We start from the raw sequence: 27,712 nt of genomic DNA, 5'->3' as shown, positions 1-27,712 counted from the left end.
AATGTTGATGATGCAAAGTCAATTGTTAAATATTTCTTTTCAACTGCCACCACTAATTGCTCCAGCCCAGGCTAGTTAGGATTGCTGAAAATAAATCACAAAATTAAACTGAGGAAACATGTTTTGTTACTTCAACTGGGCACTAACAGCTACTTGATCATCTCTCATCCTCCATGGTGACAGTTCTACTCTAGATCCTAAACCTTCCACCCTCCATCTTTCCCGGCTTATAGCAGATGACTTAGTTTACCACTGCAATGAAACCACTGAGGCCATCTAAATTAACAAGATCTCCCTCAATTACCCTTCTTCACTCTTCAGATATTTCTTCCTCCTTATTTCCTTGGCAAAGGAAGCCTTACTCCTCATCTATATATGCAGATCCTATCTTATCCAAGGCATATATTACAAATAGTATCAAGCCCATCTTACAAATGAGGAATCTGATGTTTAGAGGAGTTAAGGGACTTGCCCAGAGTCATACAGTTGCTAAGGATCATAGGTATAAATTGGAATCCTTACTTCAAGCCTCTTACTGTATCCATTCTATCAAACTAAATCTACATGAGAATGAGTTGTATCCTGCAGGGATGTCTTTCCCCCTATAGAAACATTAAGAAAAGAAAAGAAAAGAAAATCCATTTTGTAGCTTGCTCAGTGTACCACAGTAAATGGCAGAACTCACTTGAGAACTCAGGTCTTAGAATTCAGGAACTGAGCTCTTCAGGGATCTTTCCACTATATTACCTTTTCAACAGACTTAGAAGAACCATCTATATGTAAAGTATTTCCACTTGAAAAATCCCAGGTAAGGGCCCATGTACTAATATTTTATTTCCCTTAAATTTTATTTATTTTATTTTCTTAATTCAAAAATAAGAATCTTCAGCTAGAGCCATTAATATTTTAAAGGAAGTTTGGTGCCACACAAACCCTCTCTTTTTTAGTTTTTGTTAAGCCCAACAAGATTATAGGATTGTTTCCAATCAGGAATATCAATTATTATATATTAAAGAAATGTTTCTTTTAATAATTTTCTCAAATTTGTATTTGGGTGAATTTAGGTTTCCTTTAAGCAGAGTATACCTGTGAAAAGATTATCCTATATAAATAACCATTAAATGATATCATGTTAATATGCAACAAACAGCCTTATTATGACACTGAAATTTATGGTATCATATCTCCTAGCAGAAATAATAGGGCAAAAAGAGAGAAAAAGAGCTTACAGGGGCTGAAGTAACAGGAGCAAATTACTATAATTCAAAGGTTTATTAGCTTCCTAATCAATGAAGAGTGACAGTGACAGCATCTGTGTAAAAAGCAGAGGGGTAAACAGCATGCGCTCATTTGATGTTCCATTCCAACTTGGGCATGCATGTGCTGGGCCTGATTCTACATGGAGCCAGAGGGAGTAAATGGCCCTTTCACCAAGAAAAGATGAGATTTCGCAAAATTATTTTGCCCAAGGTATTAACTAACTAGAGGTATTCACTCAGAGTTCAGAGGAATTCCTTGTTTGCATGAAATACTCCACTCCCCCTGGTTCAACATAAATTCAGGTTCTGGGTTAGTATTGCTGACATAAACAAGGGGAAGGCATACAGTAACAAACACCTTTCCACTATGAATGTTGCCCGAAATTGGAGAAGCCTGGACATCGGGCAGGGTGGACCCAGGAGCTGTACAGACTGGACTATACTGCTGGCTGGATTTCTGTTCGGATAATCCTGCGGCTTTTTTCCTTTGTGCTGCAATTTGGGATAAAACACTATCTATGCTGCCACCTAGGGAATTATAAAGAAATATATAAAACGGGTACATGTCAGTGGCAATAGCATATCACTTAATCTCTCCATCCTAATTCTTATTTTACATGATTATTATAATACAAGGGAAGTGATAAAAATGTTACAAAGAAGGGGATCCCACTATGTAAGAATGTGTTCTCTCCAGCTCTGAATTGGTATAATCTTCTGGAAAGCAATTTGGAATTATGCAATAAAATGGCTAAAATGTCCATACCCTTTGATCCAGAGATTGATTCCATTACAAATTTTATACCATAAGCAGGTCACTGACAAGAAGAAAGATTCCATATATACCAAAATATTGATAGCAGCACTTTTTTGTGATAGCTAAGAATTAGAAACATAGTTCAATTTCCCTTCAATTGTCATGCCCTTCCAGTGAGACATGGTTAAATCAATTGTGGCAGGTCATGGCATATTATTGTGCTGTGCTGTAAGAAACAATGAACATGATGAATAGCATGGAAAAACATATATGAATTGTTGCAAAAGGAAGTGGGAAGAGCCACGAAAACAATATAGACAATGACTATAACATTGTAGATGAAATGTATAATCACCACAAAAAATTTAAACTGAATGTTGCAAAATTTATAAAGAAGTAGCTTTACCTCAGAGAAGAGACATGAAAAATGCTTTCATCCACTCCTTTGCAGAAGTGGGAGATGATGAAATATTGCCTATGATATCAAAATTTCTTTGATATATTTATTGGTTTTGCTGAGTTTTTTTTCACTTCACCTTTTTCTTTAAAAAATTTTTTTTTATTATAAAGATTGCCTATCTGAGAAAGGGGAGGAAATGGATACAAGGTGAAAGCTAGATGATGTAAAACTAAAAGATATAAATAAAAACCTAAGAAAAAAGAGGAAAGCAATGTGTTCCTCTCTTTAAATGCCCTACACCCTTAAAAAAATAAAACCAGGAATGTCAGCTCTAGAACAGCAGAGTTCAGGATAGATCACAGTAGAATGGTATTTGGAGGCATTGGAAAAAACTTTCTTCTGCTCAGCGAAAAACCAATACCAATTTACTACTTGTATTTGTCAGATACTGGTATTCAAGTATAAAGAAATTAATATCTAATAAATGAGAATCATTTCAAAGGATTTAATTTCATATAGCATTTTTGTACCAGTTCTGCCCTAAAACTTTTGTAGAATAGTATAACAGGCATCAAGTTAATGCTGAGGAATGAAATATGAGGTTTGACAAAAGCAACCTACAAATCAATCTACATACAGGTAGCAGAAAGACCCAGCTCATATAATTACCTACATTTTTGAAGCTTTCAAAGCTGTCTCAGCAAAGACTAGAAACATCAGCAAAGACAAAAAAAAAAAAAAGCCCCAGGCCTCCTATACATTTTTTTTTTTACACTTTAAAGGGGGATTTTAATAGAATTCTGCCAAGTAAAGCCCTTTAATGTTTTTCAAAAAGAGAGGTAGTATGGTTTATACTAGATAGAGGATTAGCCTTGGAGTGATGAAATCCTGGGTTTAAATCTTGTCTTTGATATATCCTTACTGTACAATCATAGACAAGTTATTTAACATTGTGGATGTTAAACTCAAACATAATCAACCACATACAATAAGATTCTAGTTTATGTCAACGTTTTTAGGAAATACAGAGGAAACAACCAAGACAAGAGTTATGATATGATTGGTACATGTAATAATCTATAGTGTGTCTCATGTTTATAGCTAAAAGGGCTCATCTGACTAGTGAAAAGTGTTTTGTTTCTTTTGGAGAGAAAATGGCAAACTGGAATGGGTCCAGATAAGAGGCAATGAGAATAATAAAGGGACTCCATACAACAAACCATATCATACGAAAATGGGATATTTGGCTTGGGGAGAAGAGAATGCTGCTATGATAGGGAAAGGGGCAAAAGATAGATACTCTTTACATATCTCTGAAGGTCTATCACATGGATATGTTTGATTTCTGAAGGGAGAGCTAACAACAATGGGTGGAAGTTACAGGGAGGTAAATGTTGCCTTAATATCAGAAAGAACTTAAAATAATTAAGTAGAATACATTCCTTAAGTAGTAATTAGTTTCCTAATACTGGACAACCACTTGTAAGGAATATTATAGAATGCAGAGGTATTTTGGTATCAGATAAAGAGAATAGACTATGCTTCACCTCTCAAGATTCTTTACTTCTCATTGCATACATTTTCAGACTGTTCTTGTGTCAGTTTTGTTTAATTGCTCTTTTCCTCCTTATTATTTAAATTCTGTGTGAAAAGAGGATGACTCTTTCGAGAAGAAAGAGAGAAGGGATACATTTGAAAATGAATGTGATATAAAAGCAAACTTGACAGATAAAAATGAAATATAAGGATTCTGTTTGTATGACATTTGAATGAACATTTTGGCATTTTTATTTCTTATATAATGAAAAAATACTTACCTGATCTGTTATGTAGCTCTCCACCATGTCTGTTAATTCCACCTATGCCACTAGACCCACCAGAAGAGTGGGGTGATTGGTTGAAATTTCCTGAATTTGTAGGAGAAGTAGGACTTCTCGTAACAGATGGAAATTTAACAGGCCTGACAGATGTCTGAAAGAGTAATATAAATATTTAGTATATGTATACTTGGTATATTCTCCAATCCCATTTATACAAATAGAGATATAAAACTTTCAGGCAAGAAAGGAAATAGCATTTATTAAGCATCCACTATGTGCGCAGCACTATATTAAACACATCGCAAAAATTTTCTCATTTGATTGCCAAAACAACCTTGGGAGGAAGGTGCTACAATCAGGTCCATTTTATAGTAGAGAAACCTGAGGCAGAGGTAAAGTGTCTTGCTCAGAGTCCCATAGATAGTAAATGTCTGAGGCGAATTTTCTTGATTCCTAACTCAGCACTCTGCACTATGGCACCATCTAATGGCCACTCTAATATAAAAAAGGAAATCTCTTATTAATACCTTTGAGGATAAATCCTTATGAAGAAGTGATTTTTCATTTCTAAAATTCCATTAAAGTCAATATGCCACAAAATGAAAATGAAGAGTAGTTAAAGTTTAAGTAGTGAGTTACACAAGTATTCTTCAAGAACTGATTTGGAGATGACGCTCACATCAGGACCTCTCCCTTCCATCCTTTCCTGTTTATTAAATTATAATCAGTTTCATTTTTTGGGGGGGATGTTACTTGGCACTTGCCATTGTCTAACATTTCCCCACTTCTTAAAGAAAGTATTGGATCTATGGATGCTTAAGGGAGTCACAAGGCACAAAAAAATCTGCAACTGCTGACCCATATTTTCTAACATATCATCCACCATTATCCTTTATTCTCACCTTTGAAGGAAGAACTCAAGTAATGAAATGTACTTTGATTTAATTGGGAGGTACTTAAGTAATTTATAGACTTTTTCCACTTCTTCCAATGTAATAAATGTTGGAGTAGGGGCAGCTAGGTGGCACAATGGGATATAGCCCCAGCCTGAAGTCAGGAAGACCGGAGTTCAAATGTGATCTCAGACACTTAACACATCCTGGCTGTGTGACCCTGGACAAGTCACTTAACTCCAATTGCCTCAGCAAAAATAAATAAATAAATAGATGTTGGAGTAAAACCTGAAATTATTACAATAGTTTTTCCATAAATGTGTACCATGAATGGTAAGAAGTCCTATTTGTCCAGGACCATCTTGCTTATGTGTATTTGTATCCTCAGAGCTTAATGCACAACAAACACTCAATAAATACTTCATCTATTCATCCACCTATCCATCTACTTACTTACCTACCTATCTACTGTGTCTTAATTTTCTACTTGTGGTAGAATAGATTCTTAGAACCATTTCCCATTTTCTCAACAATACCTTATTTGCCATTTGACTACACAATTGTAACAGACCTACAAACAATTGAGGAAAACTCCACTTTTTTTTTTAGTTTTGTTTCATGTGTTGAAGTAGCCAAAGAGTTCAACACTAAGAAGCTAGGCTATTTATGATAACTCTTTACAACTAAACTAAGCTGGTTCTCAAAGAGCAGCCACAGTTCATTTCTGGGACTTCCTAGTATGGAACAATTTGTCAGATCTTGTGCTCTGAAAGCTAAATCTTCAAGAACCTAAGGTCACTTCAGCATCACACCAAAGCATCAAAGTAGGACTATGTGGCAAAGTACAATGAAAGCCATATCAAAATAGAAGTGGCTGAGGCATTCAAATAAAGACTGGATGATCATTTGTGGTGAGATGCCTGATTTGAGGTTAGGGTCTGATTTTGCTCCACCCCAACTAAAATCCAGTTAAGACTATCTGTATTTATTTGGCCTCTGTGCAAAATATGTTCTGAATATGAAACTAGGTCATATGAAAAGACATCCCATATAAGTACCTCAAGAGTAATAGGATTGTTTATAAATATGGATATAAAATCATCAGAATTAGAAGCTTTTCTAATTGGGCTTATTATAAATTTAAGTTAACTTCTCTCAGCTAAGTGTTCCCTCATAGTCACAAAATAAATTCTCTGACTCTTCCCTAATTGACTCTCTATTGTATTCCCCAAACTGTTCCAAAGCTTCTCTTCTCTCCTCTAGCCTCCCTTCTCCTTCATATTGTAAGGAGAAAACAGAAGCAATTTATCAAAAGCTCTCTTTTTATCCCTATTCTATATCTCAAACTCTGATTTTCTCCATTTCTACCTTTATTCTAGTCTCTGATAAAAAGGTAGCCTTTTGGTTTCCTAAGGCCAATGCTTTTATTTACTCTTGGTTCTATTCCTCAATCTCCCACAACATGCCTCCATAATCATCTCATATATCATTAACTTTCAAACTCTCCCTGTCGACTGATTCATTCCATATAAATATATATGCATCCCTGAAAAACAAAACAAAACAAACTTTTATTGGCTCTAACAACTTTTCAAGAAAAAAGTTAATGTTTTTTTCTCATTTTCTTAAGAATTAAGTAGGTACAAATGCCAACTCCTACTTTATGCCTGATTTTCCCAGTAACTATTGCCTCTGCTCCCAAATTACTTTGTATGTATTTTTAGATTTATTTATCTATATATATGTTGTTTCTATCAAAGGAATGTCAAATCCTTGAGAGCAGGAACTATTTAATTGTTGTCCAATGATGATATGTTAGAAAATATGGGTCAACAGTTGCAGATTTTTTTTTGTGCCTTGTGACTCCCTTAAGTATTCATATATCAATATTCAGAATTCAGCACTGTGCTTAATAAATACTTGTGGAATGAATTATATAATTCCCAAAATGTAATGCAACTTTATTTCAGTTCATTTTTTAAGGAAGATTTTTGCATTAAACCTTTTCCTTCAACTACTTTTAGAGTCATGGTAGAATCTGAATTATTATTTATGCCAATTGATTGGAATAAGAGACTCACGCTGAAATAAAGTTCTTTTACTATTCTGCCTAATTAGTCTTTAAAGAATTTACTGCAGAGGTACTGATGAGATAATTTTTGTCTAGTTGTCCTTTTAAACAATCTTTTTAAAAGGAAGGGATTGGGGGAATCTAAAACCATTTGGTTGAAGTCATCCTGAGTAGTAATTAGCATACTATCTCAAAAGCCTGTCCATATTGCTGTCCTTGATATTAATAAAAGATCTGCCCCAGAGAACTCTTTAAGACCAGGCTGTATAAAAGGGGCTAGCCTGAATACATCCAATGAGTTTCCTTGCTCAGAAATGTCCCATTCATTTAAAATCACAAATTCTGTCCATATCCTTTCCCCCATATCAAAAACAATAGAATATAAGTTCCTTGAGGACCTACAATATAGAAAATACTTAATAAATATTCAATGAAATGAACTGAGAAAGACAGTGTTCCCTGTCCTCACAAAAAAATGTCAATGCTTTCTTGATTCCTGCTACATCTCCAACTGTTTATAAGTCCTTTCTTTTGACTCCAATAATCATAGTTTCGATATATGTTGGGCTTTAATAGTTATAAAGTGCATTACATATAATACTTCAATTAAGATAAGAGAGTAATTCATAGATCATCATCAAAATGTAGATGAAAGATTTGCTAGTTGAGAGAAAATTCCATTTAAGATAAAAATGACCAAATCATCCAGAACATAACCAGTGCTCCAGAGTAATCTCTGGAATTGAGTAAAAACTAAATGTTCATCACATAAAGCATGTTGAAGACAACAGAAAAGCACAGGAAAAAGATTCATACAATTTCCAATGGACTTCAGTCTTGCAGGATCTGCTACCCCCACAGGCATAAGGGATTCATGACTTAAGGCAATAAAGATTACCTCATGAAGTGTAATAGAGAATAATATTTTGAAGACATGAGTGATGACCAAGTAAGAGCCAAGGTTCCTATTATAGGGCTATTGTCCTTAAAGAGGAAAAGAGTTTAATTAGTGTGTCCTGGGACTGCCCAAATATCAGCAATTCAATTTGATTTGATTCAACAAATTTAATTCAACAAATATTTAGTAAGCATCTATTCTCTGCAAGGCAACAAGAGGAAGAAGTTGGGCTCAAAGTGACATTTCATCAATTATACAATTCTATCATGATAACACCATTGTTGAAATGGTAGAAAATTGGTAGGGGGAAAAAAAAAAACAAAAACCAAAAAACAAAAAACAAAAAACTTTGGACCTGACAACTAACTACCTAGATTTCAATCTCAGTTCAGTCGCTCACTGTTTTTATGATTTTGAGTAAATTTTTTAACCTCTCTGGGCCTTATTTCCTCAAGTGACTTGTCTATTACACAACTTAGTAGCTACTATTATAAAGGAGTAAAGAACATAGAATACAATGTTATAAGAGGCAAAAGGTATAGGATTACAACCAATAATAATTTTCTCAGCAAAATTAAATACAATCCTACAGAGAGGGAAAAAACTTTAGCAAAATAGAAGACTTCTAAGAATTCCTAATGAAAAATCTGAAGCTTAATAGAAACTTTAAAATACAAACATGGAAGTAAAGAGAAACTTAAAAAAAAAAGCAAATTTAAGCTATCCTTCAAAAAAGAATTTATAAGAATAATGCATTTACATTCTAATGAGGAGGGAAGGGGTTGTTACACCATGATGGCAGCAGGGACCATAGTGGAAATCAGATAAGATGGAAGCTCTGAGAGTGATTTTTCTTACATTTTGGTGATCTTAAAAGAAGAAAGGAAAGATGAGTACAGGAAGGGAAAGATAAACTAAACAAGAAAAGTTGAAGAAAAGAGGAAAAACATTTCATATAATCTGGTGCATATTGAAAGGTGTACAAATGAGGAAGGAATGGGAAAGGGCAGGTATTACTTGAAAATTTCTTAAAACTGATAGAGTGAAGTAAGCATAACCAGAACATAACCAGGGGAAAAATTTTGCCATCATTTTAAAGTTTCAACAATACACAAAACAACAAATCAAGCTCTGATTTGAAGCATTTGCTAATTTCCAAGACATAAATGCTTACATTGAAAATTTAACAACTGGCTCTCATCAGTTAGTATGAGCTGTCTCCAAATTTGGAAAAACTTAAGAATTTTGATCATGCAATAATCAACCACAATTCCAGAAGAATAATGATTTAGACTGCTGCCCATTGCTTGACACAAAGATTATAGCCTAGTTATGCAAAGCAAGATACATATTTGTGGATGTGGCCATTTTGGGAATGTGTTTTGCTTACCTATGCATAGTTGTTGCATAGGTCTTTGTTTTTCACAGAGCTGGAAGTAAAGAGGGGTAGGTATTGAAGAGAGAGGGGGCAGATGCTTGTTCATTTGAAAAAAATAAATTTAATCAGAAAATTAATTCAAGTGATGTAGCCTGTGGTCATATATTTACTAAGTGGTAGAGCTGTAACTCAAATCCAGGTCTTTGACTCAAATTCCAGTGCTTTTTTCTATGTCGCACAGCAATCACAAGTCTATTACTTACAACGTCAGAATTTCCACTGCCAACAGGATGGTATTTGACAGATCTTTGTGGCAATATTGTCTTCATTTGTTCTGTCTGACCATCTCTATTTATCCGAGTCCGATCTGAGTTCCACAGCTCAAAATTTGAAGGTGGTAAGAAAGGAGGAATCACTGCTTTCAGCTTATCATTTGGGAGTCTAGTAAAAGGAGCACCATTTCTTAACTGAAACAAAAAACAAACTTGATTTTAGAAAAGCTACTGACAGTTTCTTTGGTTCTAGAGTGGAAAGATAAGAGATTTGAAGAGGCTGATCGTAAGGGAAGGTGGGATTGAGAATATCAAAGTATTACAGAAGTGCTTTGTACAGTGATCTTTTGTCCTTGCTGCAATTTACCTTTTAAAAGTATTCTGCATGTAGCTGCTATGGTTTACTTAGAGAATCCAAGAGAATCAGTGAAAAAAATTAATTTAAACAAACTTCAATAAAGTAGAAAGACATAAAGTAAACTCAAAAAAGCCCAAAATGTGTAGACATGTGTATTTCTCCTATTAGATTACAAAGGCAGCATAACACAAAGGATACAGTCCTAGACTTGAAGTCAAGAAGATTTGGGTTATTATGATAATGCTTGAATGCACATATATACTCTATATCAAATTGCCTGCCATCTTAAGGAAAGGGGAAGGGAAGGAGGGCAAGAATTTGAAACTGGAAAACAGTTTTTATTGTTATTTTTGTTTATACATAATTGTGAAAATTAAATTAAATTAAAAGTAACTGCAATGAAGACCTGAGTTATAATCCCATTTCATTTACCAGATATATGTCCCTGTGTAAGTCACCTATACACTCTCTCTCTCTCTCTCTCTCTCTCTCTCTCTCTCTCTCTCTCTCTCTCTCTCTCTCTCTCTCTTGCTGAGGCAATTGGGCTAAGTGACTTTTTTTTCTCATTTTTCCTCATTTTTAAAATGGAGGCTTGGACTCCTATGGCCCTTATCATCTCTAAACCTATGATTCTGATACTATGATTCTAAATATCTTGAGGGAAATGACTAAGTTGTTTTGTATTCCAAGTATCTGTATAGTACATACTTTGGACTTAATTTTTATATAGTAAAATCAATATTGTTTTAAGAATAACTTTGATTAAGTTATTTGACTATTATAAATAGCCAAGTTAATTATAAAGGACATCTGAGAAAAGATGCTGTCTGCAGCTGCTGCTGGGTGACTCTATTCAGAGAAAGAACTGACAAATAGAAGTATGTATGGAATAATTTTATATACATACAAATATATACACATATAAACAACCCACATACCCACAATAGGGTAGCTGTTTCCACAGTGCAGGGGGAGATGCTAGGAGACAGGGAAGGAAAAAAAAGAAATTTACAATATAAGTAAAGAAATAGCAAGTTGTTCATAGTAGATCTGTAGTTTCCTGTGCAATTTTTTTAAAAATTAAAGCTTTTTATTTTCAAAACATATGCATGGATAATTTTTCAACATTGATCCTGGCAATGCCTTGTGTTTCAGATTTTCCCCTCCTTCTCCTCCACCCCCTTCCCTAGATGGCAAGCAATCCAATATATGTTATACATGTTATGCTAAATCTAATATATGTAAACATATTTATACAAATCTTATTTTATATGCAATCTTTTTAATTGTACTGTTATGGAAATACTTGTTTTGACTTTTAATAACCTTTAAGTACCAGTCCTTTCCAGCGCTGCTTTCCATAATTGAGAAAATTAATGTGAAATACATAATAATTTAAAAATTTTAAAACACTTACCATCGTTGTTAATAAAGCATCTTCTTTTTCTATTCTTGTATTTGTAGGACCTGAAAAGCAATATATTTAAGCAAAAATTTAATAATCTATATGCCTAGGACACTAATATGAATGAAAGTATGAGCCTCAATTTTTAAATTCTGAAAATATTTGCTTTTTAATAGTATTCAATTTCTTAACTGAAGAAAAGCATTTAAATTGCAATACATGCTTTTTAGATTATCCTAAGTGACCTAAGAACTACAACATTACATGTGTAGTAAAAGGGTCACCAAGGAACATAGAATCTCAGGGTTAGAAAAGGGGGCTGAGTCTTCGTGCACAAGGCAAGAGTCTTCTGCATGACAGCTCTCCATAGGCAATCATCCAGACTTTGTTTAAATACTTAGGATTCTAAAATTTGGAGCCAGAAGGGATCTTAATCTGGGCATAATCTAGTACAAACACCCTCCCTCCCCCACTCCCACCTTACAAAAGAAGAAACTGATTTCCAGATAGATTAAGCAACTGGATCCTGATAACAGAGGTAATCAGGGGCTGAGAACTAAACCAGATCCTAATCTCTCTGCTTCAAATCAGACCATAGTTGATTCTTAATTGTACCAAGCTTTGATCAGATTTCATAATGTTCACCTCCAGAGCACTTTTCCATTTTACTTCTTCCATGCACTGAAGGTTTTAGGGGGAATGGGAAACTTCCTGCCTCCCAAAGTGGTCCATTCCACTGTATGTCAGCTTTAATTTTCCAGAAAGTAATAGAAAATGGAAATAAACAAAGGCTTTAAGATCTCAACAGCATGAAGCACTCCCTTCATCAACATACATCTTAACCTAGTGATGATTTAATAACTAAATTAAAGAGTTGACTGAGTCATAAAAGTTAAGAGACTTGCTCAGGTTCATTTGGATCACAGGTATCAGAGGCAGGTCTTTCTTAATCAAAGTCTAACTTTCTCTATACTACATCATACTTAACGGATACAAAATTTAAAACAAGATTTTTTTCTCTTTGTCTTCAGAGCAAGAATGAGAAGTATTATATATAAAAGAAACAACTTTCTTTTATATATAAAAGAAACAAAAGAAAAAAAATTTAAACTCTCAAAGAGATAGGGCAAAAAAAAAAAAAAAAAGAATATGTTTTAGAAAAAACTCCCACATTTTACTTTTAATTTTCAATAACCAAGAGGTCCCAGAAACTATAATATGGTACTCAAAAGTAGACTTTTCCTACATATTTAATAAGCTGATAAAATATCAGGTCTTTCAACTTCTGGAAAATCTGTTGTTGCTGAAGTGAATAGAAGTACAACTACCTTCCTCTGTTTTTTTTTTTTTTTTTTTTTTTTTTTTTTTTTTTTTTTTTTAAGCATTTTATGAAAGCCTTATAAAGAAGAGTGAGAGATGAAATTGACAAAAAAGTTAGCTAGCTTTGAGCCACTTGAATGTCTAAATCATATTATCTGATGGATAACTACAAATCAGGAGATATATTTCTAGTGATAAGCCCCATGGATACATCTTCAGCCTCATTTTGTTCAGAATTTTTGTCTAACACTTCACTGAAGGAATCAATGATTTACACATCAAGTGTGTAAATGACAAAGTTGGGAGTGATATTTAATATACATGCAATATTTGCATACTAAAAGATTTTGATAGGGAGGCATAATAGGCTAAAGGGAAGATAGATTCCAACAGTAAAAAAAAAAAAAAAAAAAAATGATGAAGTGTTACAATTGGTTTAAAAAAACCAAAACACCTCATAGGTACAATTTTGGGGCAGTCATAGCTATAAACTCCATAGGAAAAACACCCAAAATTTTCATAGAATCATCAAAATTATGAACTGGAACAAACTTCAAGAGTCCATTTAATCTAACCTGTACTCAACCAAACCTTTCTACAACATTTCCAGTGAGTGTCAACTAGCCTTTGCTTGAAGATCTAAGATGGGGAATCCACTCTTTTCTGAGGTATACCATATCCTAGGCCTTTGAATACCTTTAATTATTAGGAAGATTCTTCCCTAGGTTAAGCTCAAATTTGTCTCTAGAAGTCCTAGATACTGCTCTTTGTTCTGTCATCTATGATCAAGGAGAGCAAGCATGATCATTGCTCTCCAAATACTTGGAAGACAAGTATCTTGGTTCCCTCCAAGTCATCTCTCTGGCCCAGCTCCTTAAGGAATAAATTCTCTGATTTGAATAATAATAAGACTCATACTTGTTTTTTTAAATCTCTGAATTTCAACAAAGATAATAACAGAATCTTAATAACAACTAATGTCAGACTGTTGGAAGAAAAAATAGCTTATACAATTGCACATTTTTTTTTTTTTTTAACTTTACCAGAATCCTTGCTTTGGGTAACAATGTCGGGAATCCTAGAATTTCTTGTCTCATTCTGGGGTGTAGCTTTCATTGTAGAATCCAGGGATGGTTCAGATTCATCCGTGAAAGGCATAGGGTGATTACTGGAAAGCCCCCGATGTAACGTTTGGGTCAACTTAAACTTTCGGAACCTGTTGGACATCCTATTCCACCATGACTGAGGAAGGGACACCAAGAAAAGCTTAGTTAGGCTATAATAAGGTTAGCTATACATTCAAATTTTTCCTTTTAACTATTGTTTCATTAGAGACAGTAATTTTCAAGATTTGAAACAATATGCTTTACACATATTATTTCCATCGATCTTGCAACAATTCTCTGAAGTAGGCAAAGAGGATGTAAGACTCTTCATTTTACTGATGCAGAATTAGAGGACCAGAAGAATGTCATGGCAGTCAGGATAGAACAAAAAACATTGGATTTAGAGGCAGTGAAAACAGGTTTGAATCTATGCTTACATACTACCTAGGTGAAGAGTCACTTAATTTCTTTAAACCTTGTTATTTAGTCATTTTCAGTCTGTCTGACTCTTTGTGGTCCCTTTTGGAATTTTTTTGGTAAAGAAAACAGTGCAGTGGTTTGTCATTTCTGTCTCCAATTTACAGATGAAGAAACTGAGGTAAAGGGTCCTTGTCCAGGGTCATAGCTAGTAAGAATTTGAGGCCAGATTTGAACTCAAGAATAGGAGTCTCCCCTGACTCCTGGCCCAGCATTCTGTGCCAACTCACTGACCTTCACTTTCTTCAATCCACCAAATGAGGGGTTGGATTTGATGAATTCTAAGGTGTCTTCCAACCTGAAACCTAAGATCTCTCATTTTCAATATCACCACACTTAAGAGACAGAAAGAACCAGGACTAGAACCAGCATATTGTGTTTTCTTTAAAAAGCAAACCAAAGAGGGCAGCTAGGTGGCGCAGTGGATAGAGAACCAGACCTGAAGTCAGGAGGACCCGAGTTCAAATGTGGTCTCAGACACTTAACACTTCCTTAGCTGTGTGACCCTGGGCAAGTCACTTAACCCCAGCCTCAGGGGAAAAAAAAAAAAAAAAACCCTAGAAGAAATGTCTCTTTTCTCTCCCCACCATGATTCTTACATCTTATGTTATCTTACAATAACAACAAACAGTAAATAGGGACCTACTATATGCTCTGCACGGTGCTAAGTACTGAGTAAAATACAAAGATTAAAAAGCATTCCCTAGCCTCAAGGAACTTGCAGTTTAATAGAGCTGTAATATATTGGGTTCTGTGTCTGCTACCTGGTGTAAACACAATAATGACATTAGTGAACTGGTGTTCACAATAATGAATAGAGGGAATTCAGACCGTACCAAGTTCTGCCTTTCTTCTATAATTCACTAATGCATCCAGGGCCATCGCCAGTCATCTTGCTCTGTATCTGGCAACTGCACCCAAATAGTTCTGGAGAGAAAGTGAGGCAGGTGACTTTGCACAGCCCTCCCTCACTTAAATCCAATTCACTTGCATGTTATGGCATCACCTCCCTGATATCATAATCCTCTTCAAGAACAAAGAACAAACACACAAATAAAATAACAACAGCTGAATTGGTTAAATCTTTTTTGATTGCTACACAAAAATTAAAAAGGTAAAACATACTAGGGGCAGCTAAGTGTTGCAGTGGATCTGCACTGACCTGGAATCAGGAGGACCTGAGTTCAAATTTGGCTTCAAACACTTGATACTTACTAGCTGTATGACCCTGGATAAGTTATTTAATTCCAACTGCCTCAAAAAGAAACAAAACCTTACAAGAAGAAATTTAAGGTCCTCAAAGAGACTTCCTCTATCCCCCTCCCCCAAAACAGACACATACAAGAGAAAAAAAAACTTAGGCAGGTCATGGGGATGATGGGGGGATTTATAGAATATAAATATATATATTATAATATAAATATTCCCTATTTTCTTCTTCCAAATACCAACTTAGCTGTAGCACAGGTAAATCTTATGGCCTAGAGCCAAAAATCATGAAAAAAAATTTTCTATCAGATGGCAGACATTTTAGAAGCTGGAGGTAGCTTCCCTCTGCTTTCTAAGTAGAGTTTTTCTAGAACAATAAATGGTAAGAGTCATATCTCTAATAATAGCTAGCAAGGACCACTTTAATCCGTTTTTAGAGAGTCTCTATTTCCTTTTTCCATCAAACAATATAAATGCATCTATTCTCCAAACCCAGTAATCTTTCTCTCTTCTTCAAGTCTTAATATAACCTATCTATCTATCATATCTGGAACATACTCTTCCCAAGCCAGCAGACAAATGAAAATTTTAGTTTTATATAAAGGACAGTTCTGGTGTTGTCTCCCACCTGATGCCTTCTTTGATTCCCTTGGCTATTAGCAAAAAGACATTTTTCAATTTTTATGACAAATGGTTCACAGTTAGTATTTCAACTTAATATTATCTATTTAGGTTCATGCTCATTTTCTTCAATTTTTCCTCCCACCGTTGGCAAGATAACCTTCCTTAAATAATCTATTTCCTTGTATAAGTTCTATCTTTTCAATACATCAAAAGTTTGTTTTTCTATTTTTAATCCTTATTACAGTGTCTGAAATATGGAATGTATTTGTTATATATTTATTAAATTGCCCGAATAGTTTTTACATTTTAAAGCAAAGGTAAATCAGAAAAAAAGAGAGAAAAGCAAACACTAGAAGAGATTATTCCATTTACTCAGAATTTGTGCTAGTAAGGAAAAACTTTTACTTCAGGCAAACAGTTTGCAAAAGTTGTCTATCAAGTCATACATTAATGATATGCTCATATTTATTAGACATGTATTAAAAGCAGGTTTGCAAATCAGTTCCATTTGTTCAATAATGAATAGAACTAGCTATACCCAATGAAAGAACACTGGGAAATGAATATGGACCACAACATAACATTTCTACTCTTTCTGTTATTGTTTGCTTGCATTTTTTATTTCTTTCACAGGTTAATTCTACATTATTTCAAAGTCTGATTCTTCTTGTACAGAAAACAACTGTATGGATATGTATACATATATTGTATTCAACATAAAGTTTATTTATTTATTTATTTTTTTAACATATACTTTAACATATTTAACATGTATTGGTCTACCTGCCATCTGGGGGAAGGGGTGGGGGAAAGAAGGGGAAAAACTGGAACAAAAGGTTTTGCAATTGTCAATGCTGAAAAATTACCCATACATATATCTTGTAAATAAAAACTACCAGTTTGGAGCGTGGGGTTTAAATAACTTGGCAAAACCACTACTAGGTCTATATCCCAAAAGAAATAAAAAACAAACAGGAAAAAGACTTAAACATATAAAAATATTTATAGCAACTCTTTTCTGGAGGCAATGATTTGGAAATTTAGAGGATACCCATCAACTGGGGAGTAGCTGGACAAATTGTATTATGTGATTATGATGGAATATTATTGTTCTATAAGAAATGATGAGCAAGATGCTCTTAGAAAAATCTGGAAAGACTTACATGAGCTGATACAAAATGAAATGTACTGTATATAAAGTAACAGCAATTTTATAAAGCGATAAGCTATGAATGACTGCTACTCTTAATAATACAATGATCCAAGATAAGTTGAAAGGGTTTAAGATAAAAAATGCTATCCACACACAGAAAAATAACTGATGGTGTCTGAATGCAAATGAAAGTATACTTAATTTTTCTTGAAGTGTTTTTTTTTTTTTTTTGGTCCATGTTTTCTTTCATAACATGATTATTATGAAAATGGTTTGCATTCCTATAATGAATTATTTGAATTCTCAATGAAGGTGAGAGGGAAGAAAAGAAAGAAGAGAATCTGGAACTCAAAGTTTTAAAAATGAATGTCTAAAATTGTTTTTATGTATAATTGTGGAAAATTAAAACAGTAAACAAATAAATAAATAACTTGGCATAGTGTGTAAGAATCTCTAGAATTGAAATTCATTTATCAATTTAGTTTCTTTTTTCCCCTGACAATCACCTCTCAGGGCATTTGGCTAAATTTCAGACTATCTTTCAATTTTTTTGACCTGATTTCTTTTTTTCTAATTGTCGAATAGTCAGTGTTTTTTCAAAATGATATCTAGCCAACTTTCATTCTCTTCCCTATTTTTTCTCCTATAAATAATCACTATCACCAATGCTTTCTGTTCAAAACTCTCTTAGCTACTACTCCTTTTGACCCATTTACATTTTATTTCATAATCCTTTTTTTGATCCAAATAAAGAACAGCATTCTACAGAATTCTCAGGGATAGAGAAGAGAAGAGAATTATAGGGACAGTATGGAGTTTATGATGATCTGGATTCAAGTTCATCCCATAAACATATACTGAATGTGTGCTCCTGGACAAGTAATCTCTCAATGCTCCAGGAAGAGATCTAAGGATAGAAATTACAGGGCAGTTGCAATCTACATTGACGAGAGATTTTCCTCACTAGAGATGATAGTAACAACAGGTCAATAGAATACCAAAAATAGAACAGATCTTACTAAGGAAGAAAATAACCTCTCTAAACAATGATGATCTGGAGCAGGACTTCTTAAACTTTTCCCATTCACTGGTTGGGTAAATTGTGGTATATGAAGGTTATGGAATATTATTGCTCTGTAAGAAATGACCAGCAGGAGGAATACAGAGAGGCCTGGAGAGACTTACATCAACTGATGCTGAGTGAAATGAGCAGAACCAGAAGATCACTGTACACTTCAACAACAATACTGTATGAGGATGTATTCTGATGGAAGTGGAAATCTTCAACATAAAGAAGATCCAACTCACTTCCAGTTGATCAATGATGGACAGAGGTAGCTACACCCAGAGAAGAAACACTGGGAGGGGAATGTAAATTGTTAGCACTAATATCTGTCTGCCCAGGTTGCATGTACCTTCGGATTCTAATGTTTATTGTGCAACAAGAAAATGATATTCACACACATGTATTGTACCTAGACTATATTGTAACACATGTAAAATGTATGGGATTGCCTGTCATCGGGGGGAGGGAATAGAGGGAGGGGGGGTAATTTGGAAAAATGAATACAAGGGATAATATTATAAAAATATATATATATAATAAAAAAATTAAAAAAAAAACTTTTCCCATTCACGACCCCTTTTCACCCAACAAATTTTTATGTGACCCTGGGTATATAGGTATATAAAATAGTTATACAAACCAAACCTTTAATACTAATAAATCACAATTTTGCACCTCCTCAGTTATTCTCAGTTATAGTTCTCAATTATAAGAACCCATATAGGGTCATGTACTATAGTTTAAGAAGCTGGGATCTAGATCATCTACAGAATATTAATAGAATTAATTCTTCTCTTTGTGTATGTGAATTATCCACAGTAACTTTTTGAATTATAGGACAACTTCCCTTGGATACTCTGCAAGTTATTGGGATTTTTTTTCAATTCCTAATAAATGGAGATATCCTTCAAGTGCTAAAACTTTTATTTAATCATTTTTGATAAGAATCTTTTAGAAATATATCCTTACATACTTTACTTTCTCAAAAGGGATACACATGCACATGATAGAAAAAAAGCCTTGGATTTAGAATAAAAAATTCTTTATTAAACTCTCAGTTCTGCCATTTTCTTTGTGATACTAGATGAGTCACTTAATCTCTGGAGACTTCAGTTTCTTCATTTGTAAGAAAATTGGGTGGAGTAATCTCTAAGATTCTTTCTTGCTCTAAATTTAGGATCCTGTGCACTTGCTTTCAGGTCCTGGCTTTGATACTTATTGGCTGTGTATCCTGAGCTAATTCATTCAAACTCAGTCTCAGTTTCCCCAACTGGGGTAAAAAAAAAATCATGCTACCTACATCATAGATTTGTTGTAAGGAAAGTGCTTCACAAGGAAACTGCTATGGAAATGTGTTACTCCTTCTTACTACTACTGCCTTCCATCTGAGCTATCTCCAATTTGTCCTGAATCTATCTTGTATATACAAACTTGTTTGTATATTGTTTGTCCAATTAGACCATGAGCTCCTTGAGAGCAGGGGCTTCTTTTTGCCCTTCCTATTATCCCTTGTGTGTCTAGGTTCATAAATAAATGCCTTAAAAAAAACTTAGTGAGTGACTGATAAATGTGGTATTATTGAATAAGGCTCACATTTTTATAGGGGACTGACTATCCACAGAAGAATATGTAAGTGCTGATTTTCTAATGACTATAGTATGCTCCTGACTGTAATGTAAAGAAATGGGGGAAAGTAGACCACAGATAATCAAACTGGATGGTATGGAATAATAACCATATTGTTTTTAATTCCTCCAGAAAGATGCAACTTCCTGAGATAGAAATAACATTTTCCATGAAATGCTAAAATTTTAAAAGATTCTTAAAAGAAGAAAACAAGTTTAGAACAAGATTCTATTGGTCAAACACTCCTTTTTCTTTTCTTGAGCAATATATACTTAGATCTGGGATAACCAAGTTTTGGTTAATCATAGCTCCACCATCTATTTACACATGGTATATTCATCACTAGTAAAAAAAGGAAAAAGGCAAACCTTCAATCCACCTCGGTCATCTGGCAACACTGGGACACTCAAAGATTGTCTAATCCTGGACTGGGGCAAAGATGACTGGCTGATTGATTTGCTTTTGTCTTTATTTACTTGCATGCAGACTGATGCCAACAACCGTACAAGTTCTGTATCTATAAATGTAAAAGAAGACATTTTACCACTATTATCATTAGATTAAGATCTATTGGTGTGTCCTCTCAATGGTAGAATTTGAACTCAGGTCCTGATTTCAGAAACAACGTCTTTTTATTATACCATGCTACCTTTTAAGAACTAGAAGGTTGTCAAGTTCAGTGGCTTAGTGGAGGGTCACATAGCATAAATCAGAGGCAATATTTGAAGCCAAATATTCTTAATTCCTAGTCAATGAAATTACAATTAACTGAAAATCTTTCCAGTTAGCAAAAGACAATTAAAATGTAGTTAAGATGGCAATAAGATTATATCATGATCAATTCTGATAGTCATGGCTCTCTTCAACAATGTGATGATTCAGACCAGTTCCAATGATCTTGTGATAAAGAGAGCCATCTATACCCACAGAGAGGGCTGTGGAAACTGTGTGGATCACAACATAGCATTTTCACTCTTTGTTGTTGTTTACTTGCATTTTGTTTTCTTTCTCATTTTTTCCTATTTGATTTGTATTGTATTTTTATGTATATATTGGATTTAGCATATATTTCTACCATATTTGTAGTCCTTTTTTTTTTTTCCCTCCTGAGGTTGGGGTTAAGTGACTTGCCCAGGGTCACACACTAGGAAGTGTTAAGTGTCTGAGATCAGATTTGAACTCGGGTCCTCCTGAATTCAGGGCTGATGCTCTATCCACTGCGCCACTTAGCTGTCCCCTATTTCTACCATATATAACATATGGATTACTTACCTTATGGGGGAGGAAGTAGGGAAAGAGGAGGGAAAATTGGAACACAAAGTTTTGCAAGGGTCAATGTTGAAAAATTATCCATGCATATGTTTTGAAAATAAAAAGCTTTAAATTTAAAGAAAGAATAAAAATATTTTTCTTTTTCATCAGTTAAATATTTAGGCATGGTAAAGCTCTGCCCTTCTCACCTTGCATAAAGATTGACCTGCTGGTGGGTCTGCCTTAAGTCTCTCCCTACTCCAATCTATCTTCCATTCAATCACTAAAATGATTTTCCTTAAGCACAGATCTGACAATGTCTCTGGGGGCCCCATTAGCCATCAGATCTTCACTCATAAACACTACTGCCTCCCATTGCCTCCAGGATTAAATATAAAATTTTCTGTTTGACATTCAAAGTTCTTTATAACTTAGCTCCTCCTGCCTTTCTATCCTTCTTACTCCTTACTGCCCAACTAATTTCCTTCCATTCAGTGACATTGACTTCCTGACTGTTCCACTAAGACGTTCAGTTGTCAGCTTTAGGCATTCTCTCTGGCCTTCCCCCATACCCGGAATGCTTTTCCTCTTCTGTTCTACCTACTGACCTTCTTGGCTTCCTTTAAGTCCTAATTAAATCCCATTTTCTACAGATGGCTTTCTCTGACCCCCCTTAATTCCATTGTTCCCCTCTATTAATTATTTCCTATTTATCTTGTATATAGCATGCTTTGTAAACAATTGTTTCACTAATTGTGCCCATTATATTGCATGCTCTTTGAGATCAATAATTATCTTTTACATCTTTTTGTATCTCCAATGCTTAGTATAGTGTAATCATTTAATAAATATTTACTGATTGATTATATTAAAGAAATTAATTTCTAATGATTAAACAAAGCTATATTTAATTAAGGACAACATTTATAAAATAACATACCAGGGTCATTCAGCAGCATGACTAGGTCAAAAGCTGTATATCCATTTTTTGCTCGAAGAGTAACATCAGTTCCTTGATTTAATAAATATTTAACAACTTCTTTATTCCTGTTTAAAACCAGAACAAAACAAAAATTATATTTGCTAAAAGTTAAAAAAAAATCCTTTCCTGAGTCACTTAGAGATATAGTAGCAGTTACTATAATTCAACACATCAAATGTTTGGAAAGAATATTAGATAGATCATTACTATACAGCACAATTAAGTAGAAATTTTCAAAATATCTCTTTGGAAAGAGATTATAATATTTCTGTCTTTTTAACCAGAACATAGTATGAGTTGCAGATAGTATTTAAAAAATAAATGATTATTGAGTGAATGAATCCTTAAATCTAATTACATTTGATGTCTTTAATTTACTTCAATATTCTAATAGACCTATGACCTTATTGAAGTGAATACTCTAATAATGCAAAATTGCAGTCCATTAATGACCATCCAACTTTTACAGATCTGTCACATGAGGAGCTCACCCTATTGCTTTTCTCAGGCTGTCTGTCTTGATACTGTGAAGTCACTGGAAACACAAAAGGTATCAATTATCCTTCCTGTAACCAAGCAGACTCCCTTTCTCCAAGTCATACATTCTTCTGATAACAATCTTCAATTTACATACTAAAGAAATAAAGGGCCAAGACATTGCCCAATAAGTGACAAAAACCAGATCTTTTAACTTTCCAGTTAAGAGATTTACTGAAAATACCATATAGTTTTGGAATTTCCTCCACCTCTAAGATGTGTTTATGCAGAGGTATAAGCCTGGTTGAATCCATCTGGCTATAAAATTGATCTTCCTAAAGCATAGGTCTAACTATGTCACTACCTTTTAAAGCACCTCAGAACCTGACTTTTCAGTCTGATTACAATGTACTCCTCCTCCCTCTGCTCTCTGTATAAATACTCTGTGATCCACACAAGATACTCCATCTCCTGACTCGGGGCATTTTCATTATCTGTCCCCTATACCAGAAATTCTCTTCCAGACTCATCTTTGCCTCCTGGCTTCCTTCAAGGGCCAGATAAAATCCTTTCTTTTTCAGGAAGCCTTTCCTGATCCCCCTTAATTCTGGTATCTACCTTCTGTGATTTTCTCCAAAGTACCCTATCTGTATCTTGTTTGTATGTTGTTTGCATGTTGTCTCCCCTCACTGAACTGTGAGTACTCTGAGAACAGTGATTTTTTCAAAAAACTTTCTTTCTGTTTCTTGTGCTTAGTAGGCAATTTCTATATTTTTGCTGACTGACTTGTTGAAGTTGCTAATTAATCTAAGATAGTCTATGATGGAAAACTACTACCAAAATTGCTCACCTGGTACTTTAAGTCCCATAAAGAATATTACTACTTTAAATGTTAAAAGTCCAATTAAATCACCTGTTTATGAACAATTGCCTTATAACAACATTTTCTTCAAAAACAATCTCAATAAGTGGTTATGAATATGGCTAAAAAAGAGAAAAATCTACAAAACAAGCAGGATATAAAAAATGCCTCATTAACAATATAGTAAGTGGCAGTGGGTTATAGTGGATAGATGGCATGAAAATCTGGTCTCAAGATACTTGCTAAATTCTAATGCATGATTACTAGGTTACTATGGGGAAAGTCACTTAAGATGCCATGGTGCCAGGCAGCTCTCTTAGTTGAAAAACTGATGCAGATCTATTCAGTAAAGTAAATTCTCAGTGTTAATAGAATACCAGGTCTCTTTCCCAAACTTATACTTAGGAGATTTCTAAGTAGGAAGGGAATTCAGAGATGACCTTATTCAAATCAAGAAACTGAGATTTAGTGAAATTAAGTGAAAGTTATGTAGCAAATAACTAATAGCTTCAGGATTTGAAGCCAGGTCCTCTAATTCTGACTCCAGTATTTTCTCTGCTATAGCATGCTGACTCCTTATTACAAATGCCCTAACATCCCTGAAGAAGATGCCCAAACCCAGATTCAATATAAGAAACAACTTTATAGCACTTAGCTGTAAGAAAGAAAATACGAATTGTGATTCTTCTCAAAAGCAGTTTACCCATGATAGGTGGCCTGCATTAGTGCTGTCCATCCATGAACATTATCCTGTTTATCGACATCTGCATTTCTTTCAACGAGCAGCTGCACAAGAGACAACTGTCCAGTGACAGCTGCCAGCATCAGAGGAGAGGCTCCATCCCCATTAATGATATTTACTTGGTTGGGATCTTCATCTACAATCTCTTTAACTAGCTGAAAATTTCCTGAAAATAGAATAATGTTGCATATAAACATTAGTTGTCTCTTAAATTAATACCTTGTTAAAATATAATTATATATTTTACAAATAAAGTAATAACAATACCTACTTCTTAAGGCTGCATTAAACATAAAGTAAGATATTTGTAAACTTCTTTGCAAACCTTAAAGCACTTATGTAAATGCTAACTTTCATTATTATTTTGATTTATATAATATGTGGAGGAATCCAGGTGGAACAGCAGATGCAAGCTCTGGACCTGGCAACAGAAAGACCTGAGCTCAAATCCAGCCTTAAACACTTTCTAGTTATGTAACTCTATGCAAGTTACTTAATTCTGTTTGCCTAACTTTCCTCATCTGAAAAATGAAAATTGTAACAACACCTACCTCCCAAAATTGTTGTGAGAATAAAATGAGAACACAATTATAAAATCCTTTGTAAATCTTAAAAGTGCTAGCTATTATATATTTTCATATATATATGAGAGAGAGAGGAGAGAGATTCTATACATGTGTAAGCAATATCTAATATCTATTACTATACACCTCTCAGATTGGCTAAGATGAAAGGAAAAGAAAATGAATGTTCGAGGGGATGTAGGAAAACTGGGACATTAATTATTATTATATTATATTTCTATGTAATAGAAATATAAATTGGCTAATGTGCTTGTCCATCTATCATTTGGAAAATAGTTGGAGAGTCAATGAACTTTTTTGGCCAGTTGCCCAACATTTCTGAAAAGCGATGCTGTTCCTTGAAGTATCCTTATTTGCTTTACTTTTTTATGAATATGCCATCTGGTGGCGAAAAAGGGTAGCTGAAATATTAAGGTCAAAATTTTATATATGTGGATATACATACATATATGCATTATATGCAATATATATGTTTAATATGTATACACTTCAAAGTATTTTCCAAAACACTTACCCATTTTCAAAGCGTGGAAAATATCAGGCCGTCTTTTCTCTTCATCTGAACAAACAAAACATTTAGACTAAAAAAGTTAAAAATCAGAACAATAAAATGAAGAATTCAAAATAACACTGTGTAATCTTAAACCATTTGTTTACACCAAGCAATCTTTTTTCTTAGCCATTTCTAAAGTACAATTAAAGTGATTTTGTCCAATCTAGAGATAAAATTCCTTATTTTTAAAGAAGGTGATTTTAATGCTTAAAAAGCATCCAATTTCACTAACTAATGTTGACCAGAGTCAGAGTGTGGGGATCTCCCTAAGAATTTCAAGGAGAGTTAAGAAAGAGAGGGGTTAGGCCTGAGGGATTTTTGTTGTATTTTAGAGTGAATTTCCAGTGAATCATACTCATGATTCTGTCTGCAATCTGAAAAGTGGTAAAGAATGCCTGGATAGCTAGTGAGTTCTCTGCCAGCAATGGTCTTCCAACAGAGGCTGGATAGTTTTTGTGTGATATATTACAGATGGGACTCATGTTTTAGGTTGCATGGCCTTCTTTGAGATTCTGATTATTTTGATAGTCTGTTCCTCATCTGTAGATAGAAGTATAAACAAATGGATATTGCAGATTATAGAATCTCATAGAAGTTCATATTTGGAAAAAACCATCTACATCAATCTACACCTGAAACTGCAAAATTCCCAACGGATGATCATCCAGCCTTCACTCAAAGAAAGAACCTACAACTCTCAGCAGTACATTCCACTCAATTTGGATTAGCGTGTGTGTGTGTGTGTGTGTGTGTGTGTGTGTGTGTGTGTGTGTGTGTGTGTGTGTGTGTGTTTTTAAATAGTTCTTCCTTATTTTAAACCTCCCTGCAATCTCTACCCAGTATATCTGATTCTACCCTTGGTGCTCAAGTCTAATCCCTCTTATACAGTGATTCTCAAACTTTTGGTCTCAAGATCTATTTTCATTCTTAAAAACCAAGAACTCCCCCCCAAACTTTTCTTTAAAAGGGTTATATCTATCTGTATTTTGTTATTGTTATTGTTATGTTCTCAATTATTTCAGTTATGTCTGACTCTTTCTGATCCCATTTGGGGTTCTTTTGGCAAAGATACTAGATTGATTTGCCATCTTTTCAGGATATTGGTATTTGCCATATTAGAAATTAAAATGGATAAATTTAAAAAACACTTATTTATTGATTCATTTAAAAATAATAAACCCATTATATATGACCATAAAGTTTTTGTGTAAAAATAATTATATTTTCCAAAAGAAAAAAATAGAAAAAAATAACATTTTATGTATTTTTGCAAATCTCTTTAATGTCTGAAGATAGCTAGATTTTTATATGTGATTCTGCTTTCAGTCTGCTACATAATTTTGAAATATATGAAGAAAATGTGACCTCATATATAAATTGCTAGTAGTTAGTAATTACTTTATAAACAATATCTTAGTTTATTAGGAAAGTAGTTCTGATGTGAGGACCATTTAAAAGTATTTCAAGCCCCCAGGGGTACACCTAAAGAATGTTTGCTCTAGTAGATCACAGCTTTTCAAATATTTGATAATTGATAAGTGCCCTCTTCTCCCTTGGGTTTTCTCTTCTCTGTACTGAACATTCCCAATTGCTTTTTTTTTTTTTCTTTTGGTTTTAGTTTTGGTTTTTTTTTGTTTTTGTTTTTGGTCTGGACCTGTAATTTCATTAATATAGGGAAGTGAGAAAACCCTTTCTTCTTAGTACATTTCACTACTTGTTCTGTAACTTGTCTTAGAACAGCAGTTTTCAAACTTTTGTTCTCATCTTCCTACTATTAAAAATTATCTGGCCAAAGGAATTTTATGTGGGTTATATTTATAGATATTTATAATGTTAGAAATAAAAACTAATTTTGAAGTTGTAGACCCTCTGAAAGTATTTTAGAGAACCCCAGGGTCAAAAATCCGCAATATGTCAGAATTTGGGCCTGACCCCAGGTCTTCTAGGGCCCAAGGCTAACTCTTTATAATATGCAGCTTGTTTCTTCAATTGATTGGTATATATGCTATGATGGGAAATTCTTTTTGCCTTTGGTCACTCTCCTTGGTAGCTTTCTTTCTTAGAATATAGTACTCAGAACTGAATTAATACTCCAGATGAAATTTAAAGCAAATTCAGTAGGATCATTATTTCTCTTTACACAAGTCAAAATTATATCATAAATTATAT

The 27,712-nt window shown here is 34.0% G+C and overlaps 1 protein-coding gene across 2 annotated transcripts in view; it reads right to left on the bottom strand.

Moving 5' to 3' along the window:
• Nucleotides 1–27,712, bottom strand: part of ANKS6 (ankyrin repeat and sterile alpha motif domain containing 6) — a 79,476-nt gene that overhangs the window by 22,380 nt on the left and 29,384 nt on the right. For both annotated transcript variants that reach the window (XR_012484474.1, XM_074280095.1), the window contains exons 3-11: nucleotides 25,505–25,549; nucleotides 24,368–24,572; nucleotides 22,284–22,390; nucleotides 20,461–20,609; nucleotides 13,875–14,073; nucleotides 11,524–11,573; nucleotides 9,740–9,943; nucleotides 4,234–4,387; nucleotides 1,618–1,787 (exon numbers count right to left, since the gene is read on the bottom strand). Coding sequence is in view for 1 of the 2 variants with exons in the window: in XM_074280095.1 (XP_074136196.1) it covers nucleotides 1,618–1,787; nucleotides 4,234–4,387; nucleotides 9,740–9,943; nucleotides 11,524–11,573; nucleotides 13,875–14,073; nucleotides 20,461–20,609; nucleotides 22,284–22,390; nucleotides 24,368–24,572; nucleotides 25,505–25,549 (1,283 nt within the window). In the remaining variant the exon portion in view is untranslated. The remainder of the gene's footprint in view (nucleotides 1–1,617; nucleotides 1,788–4,233; nucleotides 4,388–9,739; nucleotides 9,944–11,523; nucleotides 11,574–13,874; nucleotides 14,074–20,460; nucleotides 20,610–22,283; nucleotides 22,391–24,367; nucleotides 24,573–25,504; nucleotides 25,550–27,712) is intronic.

Source organism: Sminthopsis crassicaudata, chromosome 1, assembly GCF_048593235.1.
Source record: "Sminthopsis crassicaudata isolate SCR6 chromosome 1, ASM4859323v1, whole genome shotgun sequence".
Taxonomy (NCBI): domain Eukaryota; kingdom Metazoa; phylum Chordata; class Mammalia; order Dasyuromorphia; family Dasyuridae; genus Sminthopsis; species Sminthopsis crassicaudata.
This window is presented reverse-complemented; position numbering and strand designations above follow the sequence as displayed.